General features: G+C 42.6%; 1 protein-coding gene across 8 annotated transcripts in view; it reads right to left on the reverse strand.

Annotated features, from left to right (window-relative positions):
* NIPBL (NIPBL cohesin loading factor) overlaps positions 1–23,384 on the reverse strand; it is a 312,200-nt gene that overhangs the window by 178,494 nt on the left and 110,322 nt on the right. For all 8 annotated transcript variants that reach the window (XM_075932528.2, XM_006139460.5, XM_006139462.4 and 5 more), the window contains 3 exons: positions 18,189–18,330; positions 15,353–15,518; positions 13,334–13,464 (listed from right to left, as the gene is read on the reverse strand). In XM_075932528.2, the coding sequence (XP_075788643.1) occupies positions 13,334–13,464; positions 15,353–15,518; positions 18,189–18,252 (361 nt within the window). In that variant the 5' untranslated portion in view covers positions 18,253–18,330. The remainder of the gene's footprint in view (positions 1–13,333; positions 13,465–15,352; positions 15,519–18,188; positions 18,331–23,384) is intronic.

The raw sequence follows: 23,384 nt of genomic DNA on the forward strand, positions 1-23,384 counted from the left end.
CCACATAATATTAATATGCTGCTGGGCTCTTTATGATCGTAGAATACTAGAACTGGAAGGGACCTTGAAAGGTCATCAAGTCCAATCTGCTGCCCTGATGGCAGGACCAAGCACCATCTAGATTATCCCTAATAGTTGTTTATCTAATCTACTTTTAAATATCATCAGTGATGGAGATTTCACAACCTCCCTAAATAGGGTTGCCAGGTGTCCGGTTTTGAAAAGGACAGTCCAGTATTTTCTAATTAAGTTTTATTATTATGAGTATCAGTACATAGTTGCACATTGCCTGGCTGGTAGACATGTTCACACTGCGTGAGCATGTCTACCAGCCAGGCAGTACACAACTTCACAGTAGAGAGGAGGGAGGGTGAGGGTGAGGCAGGATGGAATCCCCAGGGCCGGACTCACTCATGCTTCTCCAGAACCGTGCGTGGGACAGGCAGCACCGCGGGATCTGCATGCGCCCGGGCTATCTCCGCTCCCCGATGGCCGATTCTCTCCCCCCGCTCTTTCCCCCTCCCCTCCCCGCACCCCACCCAGCCCTGCTTCTCCAGCCCCCTCTCAACCAGTCCTGCTTCCTGCCAACCTGTTCTCCCCCACATACACCCCTGCCCTCTCCCTGTTAGCCCTGCTCTCCTCCCAGCCAGAAGGGATGTGGAGTGTAGTAATGACTTAACCAACTAACCAAACAATGGAAGTGCTAATGGTTCTTGCACTTGGTTCTTATCAGCCTCTTGTAACTATTTGAACCATCTACTCTGTCTTTTTTTCCCCCTCCTCTCCTTGTTTTGCTCTTTTTTTCCTCCTCCTCCTCTCCCCCTCCCTCCTTCTCTTATTTATTCTTGGATCTGGACTTCTAATACTGCTGTCATCTGAAGAAGTGGGTTATGCCCAGGAAAGCTCATGACACCATCTACATGTTTTGTTAGACTTTAAGGTGCTACTAGACTATTTGTTGTTTTTTTAAAGTTTTTCCTGTTACAGACTAACTTGACTACCCTTCTGAAGCTTTTTTACATAGATAGGTCTTGTTCCCTTCCCTCCCCACCCTCTTCTCTTATTCAGGGAAGAGAGCTGATAATACTCTTGGAAAGCAGCAGTCATTACCTACCTGATAGTTGTCAAGTGTTGGATTCCAAGTAGATTAACACAGTTTAACTAGCTGAGAATTGGAGGAAAAGTCTCTATGACTGCATGAAGAAGTTTGAGACTTGTATCATTTTAATATAGGCATTTTCACTATATCCAATAATATGGGGAGAAAAAGCTTTGACTCCCACAAAGCTTGTGTAACTATGCTTTATGTGGTTATCTTGTATAAATGCTGGTAGAGGGGAAAAACTGCACTGTCCAGCTGAGGGATACATGTCACAGGAGTACAGTTCACAACTCCTGCTTCATTCCAGGAGTGGGGAAAGAGAGGAAAATGAGGAGGAACAAAACAGGTATCAATGATAGAAACCCTCAAAAGTGACCATTCTTACAGTGCTCATATCAGGACGAAAAAGACCTTTCACAAGCCAACATTTAAACCATTTTCACAGTATTATAAATACAAAACAAGTGGCAAGTCACATATTAAACCTATACTAAGCAAATGGAAAACTGACAAATTATACACACTTTTTGCTTAAAGAATGATTATTTTATATTTTACAAGTAAATCATTAGATTTATGAGTTAATTAAAAACTTAATTTGTCATTTTTGACCTGAATGGCTTTTAATTATAGAACACGTCGACTTTTCAACCTCTGCACACAAAATAATTGTGAAATTAGGTTGAATTTAAGCTAAATTAATGACTTTTTCCAAACATTGTTTGCGATTATAAAGGCTACAAGTCAATAGCTCAGATAACTCTTGGCCACTGAGAGAAAATTCAATTACCATCCTTCTCTCCAGCAGTTATGAATGCAACGATTTTATTGGGTGTAATGATTCTGAATGAGTCTGAACATGTATCAGTTCTCACTGGTAGATTACCCAGCCTATATGTCACTGTTCTTTAAAATTCTCTGGCCACACATGCTCATTTGGGCATGTGTGCTTGAAAGGCTATGGCACTGAGGTCTCTGTTCCAATGTGCATAATGCAGCACTTCTGGAGAAATAGAGGGAGGAACGCCTGGGGAACAGCTAAAACACGGAGACGCTGCAATCTGGGGTCCCCTCCCAATCTTTCTACCTATAGCTCGTCACACTAACACAACCTTCTAATGTAATAAGTCAATTGCAAATTAAGAGCCAGTTTCAGTTAGCTTGTACAGCTCTTTGATTAAAAGCTGTTATGGACTCAACTTTAACTGGCTAATACACTTAACTGGCTAATGCACTAAACTGGTATGCAAGTAAATCTTCCCTTAAACTCTCTCAAATATATAGTTGATTATCTGTCTGTACGTGAATCTGTTTGTCTGTGCATCTATCTGTTTGTTCAACAACTCCTCCTAAACAATAAGAGCTAGGACTGCCAAATTCGGTATGCAGCTTACTCTTATCATACCTTAAACCAGTGTTTCTCCATTTTATTTGGCCATGGGACCGTTTTCAGATTTTCAGAATTTCAAAGAACACCTAGGTGTGTCAAGCAAAAAAGGGAACCCACCAATGCATGAAAATCACATTCCTTCCCCAAGACCCCACCCCTTTGAGGCCCCATCCTCTCTGTTCCCCATCTCTCCATCACTTGCTATCCCCAGTGCTTATACACTCTCACTGGGTTGAGACAGGAGGTGCAGGGTTGGGAATGAGGGATTTGGGTGTGGGAAGGGGTGAGAAGTGCAAACACTGGGAGGAAATTTGGATACAGGAGAAGGGGATGCTGGCTGGGGAGGGGGCTCCAGGCTGGAGAGTGTTGGGCTCAGGTGGAAGGTTGGGGTGCCGAGCAACTCGCAGGCTTGTGGATATGAGGGTGCTGGAGATTGGGTTGGATACATGTGAGGCTCAAGGCAAGGAGACTATGAGTATGATGGGCTCAAGACACAGATTTACCATGTGTGGATGGTGCAGGAGTGTTGTGGCAGAAGACTGAGGATGTGGGGATGCAGGAGTTTGGGGATGTAAGAGGCACAGGACAGGGGGTTCCAGTGTATTATAGGCTCAGATTTGGGGTCAGGAGATGCAGGAGTGTTATGATGCTGAAGTGAGATGGGGATTTGGCCCCAATTGGGGGCATGTTGTCCAGGCTTAATTTTTAAATAAAATATGTCAAATTCAAAAGGTTTTAGCATTGTCTTTATTTATGAGAGGGGCAAGGAATCTGTTTTGAGTCAAGGGTCACTGACCCACAGAAAAGTCAGTTGAGGCCACACAAATGAGATGCAAAAAAAACCTCCCAAGCCTCACTAACGTAGTCCCAACTGTGCTGGTGCGGGCAGGGGATAGGGTACTAGTGGGTGCTAGGGCCGGGGAGAGGTTGCTGCTGGGTGGCATGATGCTGGCACAGGCAGCGGGGTGCTGGGGCAGGATGCTGGGATCAGGGACATGGTCCTGCTGGACACTGGGGTGGGTGACAGGGTGCTGGGACAAGGAACAGGGTGCTTCTGGGTGCTAGGATGTGTGGCAGGGTGCTGCTGGGTGCTGGGGACAGGGTACTTGTGGGGGGTCTGGGAAGGGGATAGGGGACTAGTACCTGGCAATCCTGCAGCACCTCTGGGTTACGGGAAGTGTGCAACTGCACTTCCCTTCCCCAAACAGCTGGTGTGTGCACTGCCTGAGCAGCAGGGGCTCTTGCACTCCAGCAACTTACTTCCACGATGCCGTCCTGCGGGGCAGGAGGGTGCGGTGAGCTCAAGGGCAGAACATTCTGCCTGCATAGTTGGCACTGCGCAGCCACGGGTCTCCTGACCTTCCTCCCCACTCCTGCACTGCGCAGAAAAACGGTGGAACTAAGTTGCTGGGTGCCACAGCCCCAGCTGTTCAGGCAGCGCGCACCGGTTCCTTTGGGCGGGGGAGGGGGAAGGAGAGTGCTTCCCTCCCCGCTGTGAGTCACGTGGGGTCACTCCTGTCTGGCACCCCCCTAGTGTGCCGGCTGGAAGCAACTGTTCCCTCTGCCCCCGCCTTCCTACGTCTCTGTGTTGCCAGGGAGGAACAGGAAACAAGTGTACTGTTTCTTTAAGAAGCTGGCTAGCCAGCTCTCTCTCTTTCAGAGGGGGCAGGGGAGTGCCAGCTCTTCGCTGAACCACTGGTTCCGTGGATTACCAACTGGGAAACACTGCCTTAAACCTGCCACTGCTCTAGAATTAGGCTCAAAGAAAGGAATCACATGAAGCTATCTAGAATTTTTATCATGGTTTGTTGAAATACTGTAGAATTTTTCATGTTGCTCTTTGTACAGAAGTTAGATTGGACAGACAGACTGTGTGGTGATCATAGATTATTAGAACTGGAAGGGATCTCGACAGGTCCTCAAGTCCAATCCCCTGCCTCGCGGCAGGACTACCAGATCTATGGTGTCCAACATCCTAGCCACTAGCCACATTTGGCTATTTGGCCGGTTGAGTGTGGCTAGTTCACTATAACATGAGCCACTATAGTTGGCTGGACATCACAGATCTAGATCACCCCTGACTGATGTATATCTAATCTGCTCTTAAGTATCTCCAATGAAGGAGATTCCACAACTTCCCTGGGCAATTTATTCGAGTATTTAATCACAGTCACAGGAAGCTTTTCCTAAACCTTTCAGGCTGCAATTTAAGACCATTGCTTCTTGTCCTATCAGAGGCCAAGCAGAACAATTTTTCTTCCTCCTCCTTGTAACACTTTTATGTACTTGAAAACTGCTATCATACTCCCTCACAGGCTTCTCTTTTTCAAACTAAACAAACCCAATTTTTTAAGTCTTCCCTTATAGGCCATGTTTTCAAGACCTCTAATCATTTTTTTTGTTCTTCTCTGGGCCCCCTCCAATTTCTCCACATTTTTTTTTGAAATGTGGTTCCCAGAACTGGACACAATTATCCAATTGAGGCCTAATCAACACAGAGTAGAGCAGAAGAATTACTTCTCATGTCTTGCTCACAACACTCTTGTTAATGCAGCCCAAAATCATGTTTGATTTTTTTTTTTCAACAGTGTTACATGGTTGACTCATATTTAGCATGTGGTCCACTATGTCTCCCTAGATCTCTTTTTGCAGTACTCCTTCCTAGACAGTGATAGAAATGTAGCCGTGTTAGTCTGGGGTAGCTGAAGCAAAATGCAGGACAATGTAGCACTTTAAAGACTAACAAGATGGTTTATTAGATGATGAGCTTTCGTGGGCCAGACCCACTTCCTCAGATCAAATAGTGGAAGAAAATAGAAAGAAAATCCTTCCTAGACAGCCACTTTCCACTCAGTATGTGTGAAACTGATTGTTTCTTCCTAAATGGAGTACTTTGCATTTGTCCTTATTAAGCTTCATCCTAATTACCTCATACCATTTCTCCAGATTATTTTGAATTATGATCCTATCCTCCAAAGCACTGCAACCCCTCCCAGACTGGTATCATCTGCAAACTTAATAAGTAAACTTAATAAACTATGTGTTCAGTTTCTTCATATGCCTTGTTGTTAGTAAATATCTCAGAAAAACCAACAACATGAACCAGGAAAAATGGAGTACATCACCAAAATTAGCTTGCAAAATGGCTGAAGAGCTACAAATAAGGAGTAAACAAATAATACACATTCGAGCACAGACAACTGCAACCAAAAGCCTAAATACTAGATGAATGCCATACGAACTTTGGCAAGCCCTAAAAAAATCTACTTAGTTACCTACTGTCAACTGAACATCACTACTGTATCACTTAACATCAGGAAACGTGAACTCCTTTGTGATAAGATTAAAATCGGTCTATTAAATTTCCATTTTCGAATTATTAAAATAATTTTAAAAAAATAAATCCTCCAGCCCTAATCTCTAAGCTGAATTCTTATTCTTATAACTAATACAGTTTGTAGATGTCAGCGTGTATGGAATTCCACTTTTGCGCTTTACTGTATCCACTAGAATCCAATATGTAGGACGTACAGTGTGATACCGGCACACCAGGTGTCAATTCATGCCAATGCCTCAGGCCTCACTCAACAGACACAAAAACATAGTGGGAAACCAGTCTATCTTACCTATATGTTAGTATTGTTAAGATAAATATTAGAGTTGTAAAAACATGTTTGCAGTCTAGACATTTTGATTAATGAAGAATGCTGCACATACAAATCTAACTTATAATATCTACTAGAAGATTTACCCAGTGCTGGTTAGTTCCATAACTCAAATAAGTTCTGGGTTTTTTTTTTCTTTTCTCCATTTAAATCATTGTTTTGGGGTGGGGATGAGGTGTTTCAGTATGCAGGCTGTCCCAGGGAGAGAGGACAAACCCATCTCACGCTCTCTGCAGCACCTTGTGAGCAGGTGAGAAGCACCAGTCCATGGCTGCAGTAGCTGCAATGGACACTGCCAAGGGAGGGGTGCATGGCCCTCAGTTGCAGGACAGACAGACACACACACAGACAAACTCTCTGAAATACATAATAGATAGTGCTGTCTTTTTCTCCACTCCTGCCCCCGATGGCCCACTGATGTTGTAGCTATCCCAGTCTCTATCCCTGACCCTTTGCTGCCCCTTTGTGGTCATTCTGCAGTGTAACTGTCACTCCTACCAGAATCTTAATACAAATACAAAATTGGTATCCGCATTTGCAAAAATGATATGCCTATGCAGATACCTGTGGCTATAAAGTGGATATCTCCAGATTTGCAGTGATCTGTGTATGCTTCCTATTTTAATCATGTGAATAATTCATGTCTTATGTTTGTAAATAAATTTTTAGTCAGTATATTACAGTAACTAGAGTAACTAGAATATTTTCATTACTGGTGTAAAGTGACCATCTACCACATAGTCCAGCTCATCTGTATGGCAGGATACACTGGAATGCCCAAGGGGATTGCCTGCAACTCCATAGTAAGACTCTAATAGTACTTTAGGAGTTCATATTTGTTATTGGATTAGTGAAATTTAATTATACAAACACGCAAGGTTGGTGTTTCTTCCTTGCTTTTTGATAGTCTTCCCTGAGATGGCACCCACAGATTCAAGCCATTACAAATAGTGCTATGTACAGTATCCTAATTCAGTGTTTCCCAATTAGTGCTCCGGGGAAGCAAAACTAGGGGTTCCGCGAGGAGCTTGTACTCCCCTGCCCCCTCTGAAAGAGAGAGAGACGGCTAGCCAGCAGAGGCATGGGCAGCGAGTTGTATGGGCTCGTGGCGCCCATGCTCCACCAATATTTGGAACTGGAGCGGGCCCCGGCCCCCCTCACGCAGCCTCCCACCCCGGACCCAGAGCGTCTATCCCTCGTCCCCATCCCGTCCATGCGCAACCTTCACTGAGCTCCCCCTTGCTGGCTGCTGCTGCCCTGTACGGCGTGCTCAAACCGGTAGGCGGGGAAATGCCCGGGCGTGATGTAATATCACGGCCCCGCGATTTTAAAACTGCTGGGTGCTGCGTTGCACCGTATGGCTGAGTTGCGGGTTCGGAGTCCGGGGACGGAGTGCAGACTCCAGCCCCACAAAGTGGAAGGCAGAAGGTAGGAGAAGGGGAAGGGCTGGGAGAGGAAGGAGCTTGTGCGGAGGGGGAGAGGAGAGGGGGAAGAGATTGGGAATGCACCAAAGGGACAGGGTAGAGGAGAGACAAATGCCAGGGGGCCAAGTGCAAACAATGAGGAAAAAGGCAGGAGGTGGTGTCAGTGGGAGGGGGACAGGGTGATGCTGGGAGGGGAGAGGGTAAGGGCATTGGGGGCTAGAGGGAGAACGGGGAGGTGCTGGGAAAAGGCTTGAAAGAAGGGGTGGGTATGAGGAAGGCCGGGATGGAGCAAGTCATGTGTGAGGGTACGGGGCATGAGGGGAACGGGGGCAGAGGGTGGTGAGGGGGTGGGCATCAGGGAAAAAGAGGGCAAAGGAGGTAGGGGCAGTGAGGGAAGGGGGAGGGAACAGGAGGGTGCAGGATTAAGAGCAGGTGCAAGTGCCAGGGGATTCTGATGGTGAAGCAGAAGGGCAGACACCTGCAGGGGAGGGACCACCACCAGAGGAGAGACGCAGGGCAGGTGTGTAGAAGGAGCTGTTAGAAGAGGGGATAAGGGGGAGTAGCTCACATGATCAGAGTGGGGCTACTGGAGAAGTGGGCATAGGGGGGAGAGAAGGGCTGGTGGTGGGGGCAGGTCTCAGGAGGGCTGAGGGCAGTAAGAAGGTCAGGAATCAGGACATTAGAGGAGGGTGAGGAGTTGGGAGGCAGCAGGCAGGGAAGCTGATGGAGCAAAGGGAGGAGAAATGGCAGCAGAGAGAAAAGATAAAGGTTTAAAAATATTTATTAATAACTTGGGTGCCACAGTAGCACATCCAAACAAGCCACATGAACTCAGTACTGGTGCACAACACAAAATTAATTTTGCTCATGCGAAGAAACTCTTAGGTTATGTCTACACTGGCGGTTTCTTGCGCAAGAGTTCTTGCACAAGAACACGTCCACACTGCCATGTGCGAGCTGTGCTTTTGCACAAGAGCATCTATGGCAGTGTGGACACTCTCTTGCCCGAGAAAGTGCAGATGGCCATTTTTGCCATAGGGCTTTCTTATGCAATAAATTCTTGTTGCCTGTCCACACTGGCCTCTTGCACAAGAACAGTTGCACAAAAGGGCTTATTCCTGAGCAGGAGCATCGTAGTTCTTGCACAAGCAGCCCTGATTTCATACATGAGAACGTCAGTGTACTTGCGCAAGAACACATGGCCAGTGTAGACAGGAAGCAAGTTTTTGCGCAAGAGCAGCCGCTTTGGCGCAAGATCGCGCCAATGTAGACACAGCCAAGGGGAGGGTGGAACGGAGGCAGGAGCTTGGAATCAGTGCTGGGTCAGCAGGTCTGCATGGTTTGGGGGAAAGTGCAGGGAAATTGAGCTCAGCTGGGTTGCAGAGTGGGGAAGTCCAGGGATCTGGGCTGGGCTTCGGGGTGTGTGTGTGTGTGGGGGGGGGGGCTCAGAGCTGTTTGGCTGCAGGAGGAGGGAGGTGCGGGGGGCTAGACTCAAGGGGAGGGAGGGGCAGGGAATCAGCGCTTGGTTCAGCAGTTTTGCGGGGTTTGGGGGAGGTGCAGGGAAATGGGCTCAGCAGTCCAGTGGGGGAGGGCATGCAGGGAACCAGTGCAGGGCTCAGCTGAGCTGAGGTGGATGGGGGAGGGCGTACGTAACAGATGGGCAGCTCAGCTGGGCTGTGAGGGGCTGCAGGGAACTGGTGCTGCACTCCCTTGGATTGTGAGGGATGGTTTTGGGGGAGGTGTAGGGAATCAGCAGGGGTGGGCAGATCAATTGGGTTGCAGGGGATAGAGGTGCAAAGAAGCCGGGGAAGGGGGGAAGAGAACTAAGAGCCCTGAAATGACCTCCCCTGGTCCAAAAATCCCTCATCTGGGACCAGTCAGGTCCAGAGGGTGCCAGTTCAGAGAGGTCCAACTCCTACTCAAGTCACCTCCTTGCACCCTCCCTCATAACCAGACACCCTACCCCCCAATCTGCTCCTGCTTCCTCCCACTGACCAGAAACCCTACATCCAGCCTGCTTCTGCACCATACCTACCACCCAGACCTTGCCCCCTTCCGCCTTCCGCCTCCCACCTCCTTCCCAGATCCTGCACCCCATCCCTATCTCGCTCCTTGGCAGCCCTGCCATCCACCCTAGCACCTAGCACCACTCTGTCCCTGGCCCCAACACCCTGCCTCACACCCCAGGACTCAGCACCTCCCTGGCCCTGGCCCCAGCACCCTTCTATCCACGCTAGCACCCAGCAGCACCCTGTTCCTTGTCCCAGCAGCCTGCCAGTCACCCTAGTGCCCAGCAGGACCGTGTCCCTGACCCCAGCACCCTGTCACCTGCCTGCCCCAGCACCTTGCCCCAGCACCCCGCCACCTGAGCCAGCATCCTTTCACCCAGCAGCACCTCTCCCCTGCTCCCACCAGCACATTTGGGACCACACTAGTAAGGCTTGGGGGTCTTTGGAGGGTTGTTGGGGTTTTTTGCATCTCACTTGTGTGGCCCCCAACACACTTTTCTGTGGGTCAGTGACCTTTGACTCAAAACAGGTTCCTCACCCCTCTCATAAATAAAGACAATGCTAAAACTTTTTGAAGCAAAATGCAGGACAATGTAGCACTTTAAAGACTAACAAGATGGTTTATTAGGTGATGAGCTTTCGTGGGCCAGACCCACTTCCTCAAATCAAATAGTGGAAGAAAATAGTCGCCGCCATATATACCAAAGGATACAATTAGACCCCAGACCTCCTGTCTCAACCTAGTGAGAGTGTATAAGGGCTGGGGATAGCAAGTGATGGAGAGGAGGGGAACAGAGCGGATGAGGCCTCAAGGAAGGAGGGTGGAGGTCTTGGGGAAGGAATGTGATTTTCATGCATTTGGGGGGACTTTCATGAATTGGTGGGTCCCTCCCCCCCGCTCCCCATTTTTTTATTTTTTGCTTGACAAACCTAGGGATTCCTTGAAATTCTAAAAAGCTGAAAAGGGTTCCTTGGCCAAATAACATTGAGAAACACTGTCCTAATTTATTATTCAGTTTTCTGGGGATCCTGACATTGTACTAACAGTTTTTTGTCTCGGTTTCAATATAATTGACTAGCATTCCTCCACTGGCTTCCCTCACCAACCATATATGAACAACACAAGTTTCTATCACCGCCAGAGGAGATTTGAAAAGGCATAAAGAGCATAAAAGTATCTAACTCCACTTGTGCCTTGTCAATTTCTCTAATTGTCTGCGCAATAGAGTGAAATATTCTTGCTTACAAATCCTTCTTCCTCATAAAAGAAAAGCCCTAGCTGATCTTGTCCTAACTCTCAGTACAGGTTGCCCTCCCTGTTCCATCATGCTCGCGACTTGTCTGGTCCCAAAAGAGGGAGTTTTCTGGACCGGGGAAGGTTGGCCCCTCTGCTGACAAACTCCAGGCTTTCCCAGGGTCTGTCAGCAGATTGTCAGGCTCCAGGCCACTGGGCCCTTGGCTCTGCAGCCAACTCCACCTCCCTAGGGCCACCGTGGCTCTGCCACCCCAGGGCTACCACAGCTCAGCTGCTCCAGTGCTACTGAGACTCCACTGCCCCGAGCCAAGGCTCTTTGCTCCTGTCAGACCACAGATGTTGTGGGACCAGAGAGTCCTGGACCAAAGAGGTTCAACCCATAGTAAATCCATCAGAGAGTTGGATGCCACTTTCTAAAGTCCACCTCCCTAATTCTTGGAGCTTGAGGAGGAAAGTTGTGTTTTAATTAACAGCACACTTCCACAAAACTTATTTTTTTTCAATCAGGCACCAAGTAGTTCAAGATTACAACAGCAACCAAACTGTGTCAAATGTCAGATAATAAAATTGTCTTCATATTTAAAATGTGTTTCATTATGGAGGCAACAATTTCAACCAGCACGAGGGTTGTTAGATGGATCATTTCATGGTAAACTACCCCAAAAAGAAACACTTCAAGTGTTCCAGATTTGTTAGACATAACCAAATCTTGGATAGTTATTCCCAATTATCTATTCACTAGGACATTGTTCTCTATTTCATGTCAATTATGTATTCAGGATTGTTAAAATGAACATAGCTGAGTGGAAGTGGCTGAGTAGATGTGGTTTAGTTCTCTTTTAGGCTTGCTATCTGCTACTTGCATTCCAATCCATCTGTGTGGACCACTTCAATATAATGTCATACTTGTCTCATATGCCACACTCCTTTCTCCAGTACCTTGTGCCTCTCAAAATTTGACTCTTGAAGCAGCATTGTTACAAATCTTGAGGTTTACAAATCTTTGTTTACATAAATTTAAGATTAAAGTTTCATGAAAGTTTAGGCATGTTACATCTTCCCTTTAATCCCGTGAAATATTTTACATTTCTAAATTAATTGTAAATTCCTCTAAGTTTTATCTTTAATATAGAACTGTTACCAATATGTTCCTTCCCTAACAGTTTCTTTAAATGTTATCACTTTAAATGAGCTTCCTAAGAATGACTGTATTTGCTTCACAAAAGATGTCTCCCTTTTAGTTCAATTCAATAATTAAATATAACTTCTCTCTCAAAATCTACAAAAACTTCACCAACTCTTGTTTCTTCCTTTGCAAAATTCTAGGCCTGGGACAAATTAACTTAGATTCAAAACATCTACTCATTTCCTCACTTTCCAAATATTTTTATGTATTGGATATAAACCATTCCCACAATTCCCACAAACATCTTTCTCCTTAGGATTGTGCCCCATGAGCAACTGGAAGGTTACTGAGGAACTGTAGGCTCTCCCAGTCACTTTATAACTGCCTGGAACACAAGTGTCAGGTGCAAACTAGGGATGTTAGATATCAGGTAATTGGATAGTCATGTAACTGCATGAAATTTTAGCAGTTACATGACTATTCAATAGTCCCCAAGGGTTCTATGAGAGGCAGCAGTAGGGGGTGGCAGGCGGGAGCTGGTCTGCAAGGGGAGCCAGTTTAAAAACCAGCTTCCCGCGCAAGCCAGCTGCCTGTCACCCCATGCTGCTGCCTGTGATACAGACGCAGCACCGCAGGGTGGCAGCAGTCCCTGTCCATAGGAGGTCCATACCCAGGGTTATCAGTTAATCATTTACTTGACTGTACACTAACATCCCTGGTGCAAATGAGAAGAAAGACCATCAACCAATTGTGGAACAGGGTCTGTCTGTCAGCTAATTTCTTGTTTGGCTATTTCCCTTTTCCACAACTCCCCCAAGTGAGTTTCTAACACCTCAGAACGGCAAACAGTTGAGAACTGAGATGTGCAGGACCTAAAACTCCTAAATCTGTAATAATGATACTGAGAATTAAGTGTCTCTGATAACCCCATGTCCCTGCCATTGGAGCTGCTGCCATCTGTCACTTCAACAATACCATTTGGAATAGCTGCAGTTCATGTTAACAATCTCACTGGTGCATTAGCACCTAACACTGGTACGATAAGACAAAAGTAAGAAAAGAGCCTAAGATGCATGTTTTAAAAGCCATTAAAATAAGCAATGCCCTCCCCCCTCTCCCGTCTCCCAAACAAAATCCCACTAATTTGTAAACGTCTAATCTTATTTTTGCCAAATTCCCATTAGATTTCTAGTGTCCCTGCTTATCCCCAGGGCATAACCAAGATACACAGCATCCTGACATTACCCAAAGGTAAAACACAAAGATTGTAACGTGTCATATTTGTGATCCATGTACATTTGTGAGGACATTAACTATTTTTTTTCAATGTATAAAATGTAATTAATAGAAACATATCCTCACCACTTTGTACCCCGTATCTGTTTTGCATGCTTTTCTCCCTGAAAACATTAGGATTCCTTGCCAGGACAGCCTGCAGCAAGACTGGTATATCTCCCTCTGGATCATCGCTGCCAAGGTTATCTTTCAATTCTCTGGGATTGAAGAGATAAGCAAACAAAAAAAAAAAAGGTTTTTAAAGTATCGGAGGCTAAAGATTAAAGCTACAGAACTGCTCAACAATAAATGGAAAAAAAGTTTAAAATGTTGTTCTTTTGCTCCTCAATTTGAAATTCTTATTCCTTTCTTCAACAGAATGGAGTATTTTAATCTTCATATTAATAATTTCCCCACTTTTACCAGTTAGACTAATGATAAATCTTCCCATATTCACTCTGACAGCCTGATCTTCTCCATCGCAGAACAATGCATTAATGGTAAAGCCACCAGTAAGGTGTGAGGTTTGAGCTAACAATTTAAGCGTGTTCCTGTTTAATCGGTCAATTGCCCAATCCTTGATAGGAGACGACTGTCTCTCATCCATCCATGAGAGTTACAGGATTTTCTTTAAAATGCTTCTATGTTTACATCCTACCCACAAAGGGGCTTATTTTAAAATATGGGTTTATCTTGGGGGATTGGCTTCACATTCAACCATAGCAAATTACTAGAACATTTGGAGAGCAGTGTAGGAGGCAAAGCCCTAAAGACAAGCCAATTCACAAGACAAAAAAAAAAAAAAAAAAAAAAAAAAAAAAATTGACAACATCCTAAAAATTCTGACTACAGGAGCCAATCAAAGCAGATGAGTTAAAAGAGCTGCCACAGAAATATAAGCATATTCATAGCAGTGTTAGAGAAATAACTGTGCAGCGATTATGCAAATTCCTGTACAATCATTGACTAATAATGGATGTAGGTCAGAATACAGGAATGTTACAGGGTTTCTGATCCCTATAAACAAAGCAGATCCAGCTACTTTGTGCCAGCAAAAGTGCTCCATTTGGCCAATTAAGTGAAGGGTATGGGCAACACCTGGGACCATAAAGTATCAGGGAGAATTTGAGAAGAAGCAGTTCCTTGAAAAAACTGGAAGAAGTCCCAAGGGAAAGACTGAAAGGAGGAGAACAGCAGAGGGGTTTGCTGGTTGGTCTTCCTGAGCTGGACAGCTATGGCTAGAGTTCTGAAAGAATAAGAGCAGAAGAGGGAGTTGTCTCCTTCCAAGCTGGAGCTAAGGACCAGAGAAGAGTGAAGGCAGGGAAGCAACAACAGGGTTTAGCCATTAGCCTTTCTGAGATGCAAATAGAATAAGGGGAATGATGGATGTTCTCTTGCAGAGGATGAACTCCCAGTACAGAGACTGTGGGAGTTCCAACAGGGAAGAGCAGGGTTGCATACCTGCTGGAAGGGATTAAGTGATGTCCTGACTGAAAGACATGCGAGGAGTGAGGGAAAGCAATGGTGGAAGATGCTGGAGTGTAGTATGTGTCATGTCAATCCAATTAGATATTGGGGGATTTTAAGGACTATATGCTGTAGGAATGATAAACCAATTATGTTTTGGGGCTTTTATTATGGATTATTTATGTAATGTTTTTTAAATAAAAAGGTCCCAAAGAAGATCATAACTCAAGCAAAAATGCCTGTTGTGGAAACTTAACGGATCTGAGAGGGGAACTGGGACCATAAACCTGGCATTAGGGAACCTAGGGACGAGGGGGACTTGATGACGAGAGATATGAAAAACAGTATACAAATAACACAGCCACAACCTATGAAATTGCAAGCGACAACATATCTGGAAGAAAATACACAGTTATTCATATGTAATTGTTCAGTAAACATACACTTTGACAGTTAAAACTATTTAACTTTGCTCTAATATAAATTGGTACTGTGACACACAAACTTGATACGTAGCTGCATATTTTTATTTTTAATACTGACAACCACTTCTTACATCTATCTTTACTCATTTTAATCTCACAAAGAATAAACAAACAATTCTGAAACTCTGGTGTGAAGAAACACAAAAGTACATACATGTGATCTGTTGACACTTGGTTGAGGCTGTGTACAAGTTGTGAAACCAGATTTTCATCCCTGCAGGCCAGAAGGCAGTTCACCTCTTCTGCTATTCGTCCGTTAAAGAGCAAGCTTTTTGTAGTTGTAGCGGGTAAAGGTGATGGAAGAGGCAGCTGGTTCAAAACTGTATTAGAAAAAAAAAGAAACTCAAATTAACCAGTAAGACCAGCATCACTTTCTTCTCTCAAATCCTTTAAACGAGCACACAAGCATGCACAAAGAGTTTGAAACACATTGAAGATCTCTGAGTTTTTCATTACATCAAGAAAATCTGGAATCATATTTTAAACCCGTGGTGTCCAACCAGTTCTGAAGCAGTAGCCATTATAGCAAACTTGCCACACATAACCAGCCAAATAGCCACATGTTTAGTTGCTAGTATTTGGACACCACGGTTTTATACTAAAAAACTGAATTAGATTAAAATCCACAGACTATATATTATGGGATTATTTTAAATTAAAAATGTCATTTGATAGTCCTTTCTTTTTCAAAAAACCTTCTTCAAATAAACCAAAAACAACAATAATTTAATATGCCAAAACAATGTACCCTTGGAACTGAATCAATTATTTAAAAGGGAGAAAAAATAAATAAATATAGGTACTAATGTTGTAAGCAACTAGTCAACTACCCAATAAACAAATGCCTCTTCCTCCCCCCTTCTCTTGCTGCCTCTTAAAAGCAGATTTCCCCCCAGCACTGTTTCCATGGGGGACAGGGGAGGCAGAGGGCAGCAGGGAAACAGAGCAATCGGGGATTGAAACAGTCCCACTTGCACTGGTCCCAACTGCTGCTCCTCTCCCTTTGAAATGTACAAGAGCCACCTGCGGCTCTTCTACTTTTCAAGGGAAGAGGCACAAAAGGGAACCTGCTGCATCTCTCTCTTTGAAATGTACAGAAGCCATGGGCGGCTCCCCTGCATTTCAAATGGGGAGAGGCAGCAGGAACCAGCTGGGTCTCTCCCTTGGAAATATACAAGAGCAGTGTGACCCTCTTGTACATTTTAAAGGGAGAGGTGCAGTGGGACAGTGAGCGCCCCCCTTCCTGACTAATTGAGTGGTTGATGGAAATTTCACTGACAATTCGATTAGCTGATTAATTGAAATTTAACATCCGTAATGGGTGCACACAATTCAGTGATTGTGTATAACATCTGCTTACAATTTTCTTGTTTCATCTGTAAGTTGCAGTGGCACAGATCAAATGTTCAATGTCACCTGTTTCCAAGATGAACTGATTTAAAATCAGTGTGATCTGAGGAAAACTTGATTTAAATAAATTATGTTAATCTTGTTTTGCATTTCTACTTGTTATTTTCCTAAAGAACAGCATCATCTCACTTATTGAGAGAAGCACTGAAACATGTTAATTAGCAACTAAATGTAGTCTTTGAACTAATTTTGGTACTCTGTTACCCAGAAGGACATGATATATCTATAGTGAGTTATTTCTACAATTATAAAGCTCAATATGCATTCATATAGTTAATTTTTACATATTTTATGTTAAGAAATGTATTCGCCTTTTTCTATCAACGTAATTTTTACTCATGACTTTGCATCAAGCATGATTTCAAATAGATACATGAAATCAATAAAAAATGCACAAAAACAGTATTTTAAAATGTGTTTTTAATTAGTTAAATACACTCGGCACTCTTTTTAATGTATCCAAACATGTTTACTATTTAAAATAAACTCATTTGTTAAACTGTTTCTAGTCATCAAGTTCCTCAAGTTAGTAGAATGGACCTCATTCTCTCTCTCCTCATTTTTATTCATATACTGAAAGAAAAACAAGCTTTCCTGTTTTTTTAAATTTCTAATTGGTGTCAACGCTGAACAAACTAAACCAATTAAGGAAAATATTCTGCACGTGGAGAAAAGGTGACTTAACACATCAAAAAATTCTAATTCCAGGTGGTCAGTCTCCTTAAAACTTCAACGTCAAACATGTACTGCTTAAGCATGCTTGAGTGTTTCAACTCCAGTCCTGAAATATATTATGGTTGGCATGACTGATTATTAGATGTGCATGTCACTGCAGCACCTTCCAGTTCAGTAGTAGAACATCTACACTCCGATAGTAGAAAATCTACACTCCAGCACTTTCTCTGTTAAGAATATGGCAAAAAAAATGAGGTAGGGTGAATTTTGATCCATCTGTTTCTTCACAGCATGCAATTTAACTCTGCTGTGGGATATTTTCTTCTGTGGTGTTTCTTGGAATTTCTTTCCAATTTCAACAGCATCAGTAATTAGGCCACTATCTTTTTACCATTTGTCCTAATGTATGGAAATAGGTTTCAGAATATTCAGCACAGCTTCCATATTTCTATTTAATCCAACATGGACTACTTGAGTTGTGGTAGTCTATCTATTTTGTCTCAATATTCTTTTCAAATAGTTTTTAATTTAAAACAGTGCAAAATAATCTACCACTGCATTCCATCATGCATCTTTGGGGAAGCTGAAGCAAAACAATTGGTTAGAGAAGCTTTTAATAATTTCAACAACATTTTCCATTAAGGTTGGAGTACTTAAATCTTTGGCTAAAAGATATAACACATGAGCATACCACTCATTTGATGTAAGTTTCAGCATCTCCTCACTATCCTCTTCCAGGATTTTTTCTCATCTCAGTTTCAGAATGTTACTTCTAATTTATTTATGTTTTACTGTATTAAGGTAAGTTTATCATAAATTATGTTAAGGCCTAAGATATATTTATCTTTTAAAAGAAACTAAAAATACTGAAAAAATGTAGAACAAGTATTAAATAAAGTACTTACGGTCTGTGAGACTAGCAATCCCTGCAAGAGTAGTGATGGGAACATGAGGCATATCCCCATTCATCCTGAAGCTCTGGGATGGGTGCCTTCACAGATATTTTAGTTCAGGTGCCAGCTATCATTACTTCCCATCTCCCAAGCACTACAAAAAGCAAACAAAAAGCAAACAAAAATTCAATTTGCTTAAGGATACTAGGAGGAATTCAAAAGCATTATAAAGTTACAATGAAGGCTGAACAGTTTATATAATTCTTAATGCACTTTTCTCATCATGGAGAAAATGTATTAATAAACAATAAAGAAGCAGTGGTAAAAAGGGTAAGAAACCACAAATGAATCTTAATACCATGTTGAACAATTTACATGAGCTTATTCAAGTGACTGAACAATGATCAAAAAGGCAAGCTTCTTCTGAGGATTTTATTACAAAGAAAATGTTGCTCAATTTATACAATGTCAAACAAATTGTCAACATTTCATTTGCTGGTATTCTTTTAGCGATCAAACATTTGACAAAGTTATATCTGATCTTGTAACAAATGACCTAAGATAACTGTAATTGAAAGATTCATGAAAAAAATCTATTCACTTTACACTAGACTGAACTTCATGCCTATTTTGTTTCAGAATTTATATTCGGATTCAATTTATAGGGATGTTCTAGGTAATAACAGGGTAAAGCAACATTACAAAACAGGAAAGTGTGGTGTAAAATCACAGGGAGCAGGGAAATCCAGGGCAGATATACCACCTTATACTAATTACAAAGTTCTGGCCTAAATTTTAGGAAGTGACCAGTGATCTGTGATGCCTCAATTTATGGATGCCTCATTTGAGACACCTGAAGGGGCCTGACTTTCACTGAAAAAAGTAGAAGCATCATAAGTCACTGAATTTTTCACTAGATTTCAAGTTTTAATTGACAGTAGCCCTTTAATACTAGCTCTTTGCAAAAAGTAATACTTATCAGGAGACTTGTGAAACACTGCACTAGCTTGTAGCATTCCTGTTGTATTGTCTTAACAGGCTTTTAACAATGTATACGGGGAGGGAGAGTTAACATTTTCAGATGAATTTGTTATATATTATAACAAAACACAAAGAACCTCATGCTAAATAAAATGCATGCTTCCCTCAACCTTACATTGTTCTGCTAATGCAAATATTCTCTTTTAGTCGAAAACTTCCCCTTTGCAGATCTGTGGTAATGAATAAGTAGCTTTTATACAAATATATATGGTAACTTAGGAGGCTAGATCAATGTATTAGTAAAATCTTTCACTTCTAAATCACTACCTCAATTCTAATTTAGATCAGTAAATACTGAAAATTATCATCTGAACGCTAATTGGGTCCCCATATAAAATGAGTTAATTATCACAGATGAGGTATAGAAAGATGTTTACCAATTAGAAAGAAAACAAAAAACCCAAAACCATCACTCCAGATATCTCTTGACAATCAAAGCATAGATCCCAAAGATTCACTGGGAATGAAAAGAGAGTTATTCTCATAACTCCAGAGATGGCTCCTTCAGGTCTAGATTGAGGCATTTTTCAGAATTGGGGGGGCAGGGGAGGGAGAGGGGAGGTAGCCTCCTTCCCTTTCATATTGTGTAGTGCAGATGTGAAAGTGATGAGAAATAGTGATGTAAAATCCCATTTAATTGATTAAACACATTGTTTAACTGGTTAACCAATTAAAAGGAAAAAGCAGCGTGCAAAAATTCAAGGGTAAAATTGTTAACCCAAGTCTTGAGGGTTGGAGCAATGTCCACAATGATCCTGCTATATGTGCTTGTGTGACAACAAAAGAAGGGAATGTCTTCCTTATAGAAACAATTGATACATCATGACATGCACATACAGCAGAATACTTACAAGCAGCAGTAAAAACTACAGTATAACAAATAGTGAAAAAAAATCACATCTAGTACTCAAATGTATCCAAGATTAGAAGAAATTTAGAAGAGCGTCCCAAGCTAACAACATACAATTGCAGTGCTTTTGATGCACCTCCTAGCTAAAGACTTCAGTGTTCCAGAAATAAAGGCTACTGTTGTTGAAATTGCAAAATATTTCTGTAACAACCACTTTGCAGCAGCTGCTCTGAAAAAAGTGGGAAGAACCATGCTAACTCTCCCACAAGATGTGTGATGGAACTAAGTAGTGGACTCTTTTGAGCACTGTATCAAGAACTAGACTAATATGATGACAGTTTGTGAACAAAATCATGAAAAAATACATGGCACTGTCACAGCCAAAGTTCTCAAGTAGAGATGTTAGCGAGTACCCAGTTACATGATCAACCGATAAACCTGGGCTCGTCACTTAATCTTAATGGTTAGACATAGTCCCCTCCCTGCTTCCTTCTTCTGTATCAGAGGCGGAGGGGGAGCAGGAGCTGGTGCCCATGGGGAGCTAGCTGGCTTTTAAGACTAAGACTTCAAGATTAACGAGTAAATTCCCAATCTGACTGCTATGTTGGACGTTGCTAGGAAAAAAAAACCAGCTTAGCTCATCCTTATGGCTTGTTTCATTATTTAACTTGGTTTAGAATGTATCTCACATTCATACATTACAGAAAGCTGCAATAAGAGAAATCCAGAGTTGCCAATTGCTACTGAGTATCATTTTCTTATTTTCCATTACATAATACATGCCTCTTATTTTGGAACAGCATGGTCATAGACCATAAGGCTGTGTCTAGACTGGCATGATTTTGCGCAAATACTTTTAACGGAAAAGTTTTTCCGTTAAAAGTATTTGCGCAAGAGAGTGTCTATACTGGCATGTGCCTTTGCACAAAAGATTTGCACAAACTTTTGCGCAAAAGCATCCGTGCCAGTGTAGAAGCTCTTTTGCACAAGAAAGCTCCGATGGCCATTTTAGCCATTGGGCTTTCTTGCGCAAGAAATTAACATGGCTGTCTACACTGGCCCTCTTGCACAAGAATACTTGCGCAAGAGGGCTTATGCCTGAGTGGGAGCGTCGGAGTATTTGCGCAAGAACCACTGGTTTTGTACATTATAAAGTCAGTGTTCTTGCGCAAATACTTGCGGCCAGTGTAGGCAGGCAGCAAGTTTTAAATCATGCCAGTCTAGACACAGCCTAATAGTGATGCCATAAGTCTATTCCCTATTTTACTTCAGCATATTCAGCTCGCCCAAAGGAACACCCTTCTATACTTGTTTTCAATAGGGTTTACTCTAAAATTAAGTGCACTCTCAGCACAGACAGCTTTTTTGAAACTTGGAATCAGATCTGCATCAAAATGACAGCCAAAATGGGGAAGATGAGAGCAAGTTATAGAAGTTTTAAGGACACCATACATTTAATGTTCTGAGGACTTAACCTGCTGAAAATTAATAAAAAAGTGTTTAAGGACAGATGTCAGCTGGTAATTCCGAGGACTGCCATAATTGCAAATGTGAAACATATATGTTCAGGATGTAAAAGATTGATCTGTTACCGGTAAGCATTATACTTAGTAGGTAACCAGCATGCTTACTAGGTAACCAGTTAACCAGAGGGTCAGGTAGGGGAAGCAGTCCCTCACCCACCGCACATCAGCTGGAAGGACTCTGGCCTGACAGAGCAGTCAATCACCCACAGCATGGCCTTGACGGAGTGTCAGATAAGAGAAAACACCCCTTGACCTTCTCCACCTCCTCTCCCCCGCCCCCGATGAGGACTCCAGGAACATGGTTAACTGGTTTATTAACTGATTATAATTAAATCATTTAACTGATTAACTTTTTCACTGGACAGCTATCAACTGGCAATTCAGGAGACTGCTGCAATTGCAAATGTGAAGCATTTATGTAACATTTAAGATTTAGTTTAGTAAAATATAAGCGCTATTGTGTTTGCATGTATGATTTACTTCTTAGCATTCCTAATGTACTGCTGCTGCATCTGCAGCTTGACACAGGTAATGAATATTACATACTATTCCCTAAATTAATACAAATACAAATTATCTAAAAAAATTATGCAAAGTATACCATCTTAGATTATATAAAATGCAGTACTGAGCTGTAAGTTAACATGTTTTAGTGATCAGATTTGCACCATTATTTGAAAAAAATGTGTGAAGAAATATCAGAGAGAAACTTGATTTAAATCAATTTTTGGTGATTTAAATCACTATTTCAATCAATTATTTGAATTGCCTTGATTTAAATCATTCCACGCTGATACAAAGTGATTTTGGAGTGATGTTGACTGCCCCTTACATCACAGCCTTTAACACCAGAAACTTTGGTGTGGTATGTGAGAACAAAAATTATGCTGTCTTGGAAGGGACATTTTTATCTGTCCTTTTACAAATGGGTGGGACTGCTACCAGGACTTGCCAAGTTGTCTTTGGCTAGATCCATAGGAGCCTCATTTATTGATAGGGCAATCTTGGAAGAGATTGAAGTCTGGAAGACGTCCTGAAACTTATGTTGGACGTCTGCCATTTCCTCTAGCACAATCTGCAATCCTCAAACTGTTCCTGAAACTGCTGAAAATCATCCCACATAGTTGATGGCAAGGGCATCATGGTTTCATCCAGAAAAAATAAAGAAAAGCTGGTATCTGGTGCAGGTTTCCTAGTCCACAATTTCTAATTCCTCAACTGCTTCTTCTGAAACTTCAGAAGGTCCAAATACCGAGGGTAAAGGAGAATATCTTGACCTCAGCTGTGGGTGGAGTAGGAGGCTTACAGTAGTTAACAATATCCTATCCATTTCTCCCAGTAAGACCATTGTGGTGGAAATGACATGGGTTGTGGCATCCAAGAGTGTCTTTACAAGTCTTGAGTTTCAGGTCCTGCATGATATTCACAATTTTCTCATGGATCTGGTCTAGTAACTGCATGGATAAATGAGAAGTAGATTTCTCTTTCATCCTCCTCATTAGATAAAGGGGGAGCTGATCTGGGAAGGGAAATAAGAGGACTCAAGAATGCGGCAGTGAGATTGGTACCAAGGAGTGGAGATTCTGTATCAATAAGACCAGATCTTTGTAGAGGAGAAACTGTTGTAGTACTAAAAGCACTGATATAGAAGAAGGTTTTGTCAGAAGTACCAATGTCCTTGACATGGTCTTTGGTACCAGAGATGATGCACTATGCACTTTGGGGCAGAAATTGGTGACATACTCTGTAGTGTTGCTAAGCATCTTGGTGCTGCATATTTGAACATCTCTG

This window comes from Pelodiscus sinensis, chromosome 6, assembly GCF_052426305.1.
Source record: "Pelodiscus sinensis isolate ZL-2025 chromosome 6, ASM5242630v1, whole genome shotgun sequence".
Classification (NCBI taxonomy): domain Eukaryota; kingdom Metazoa; phylum Chordata; order Testudines; family Trionychidae; genus Pelodiscus; species Pelodiscus sinensis.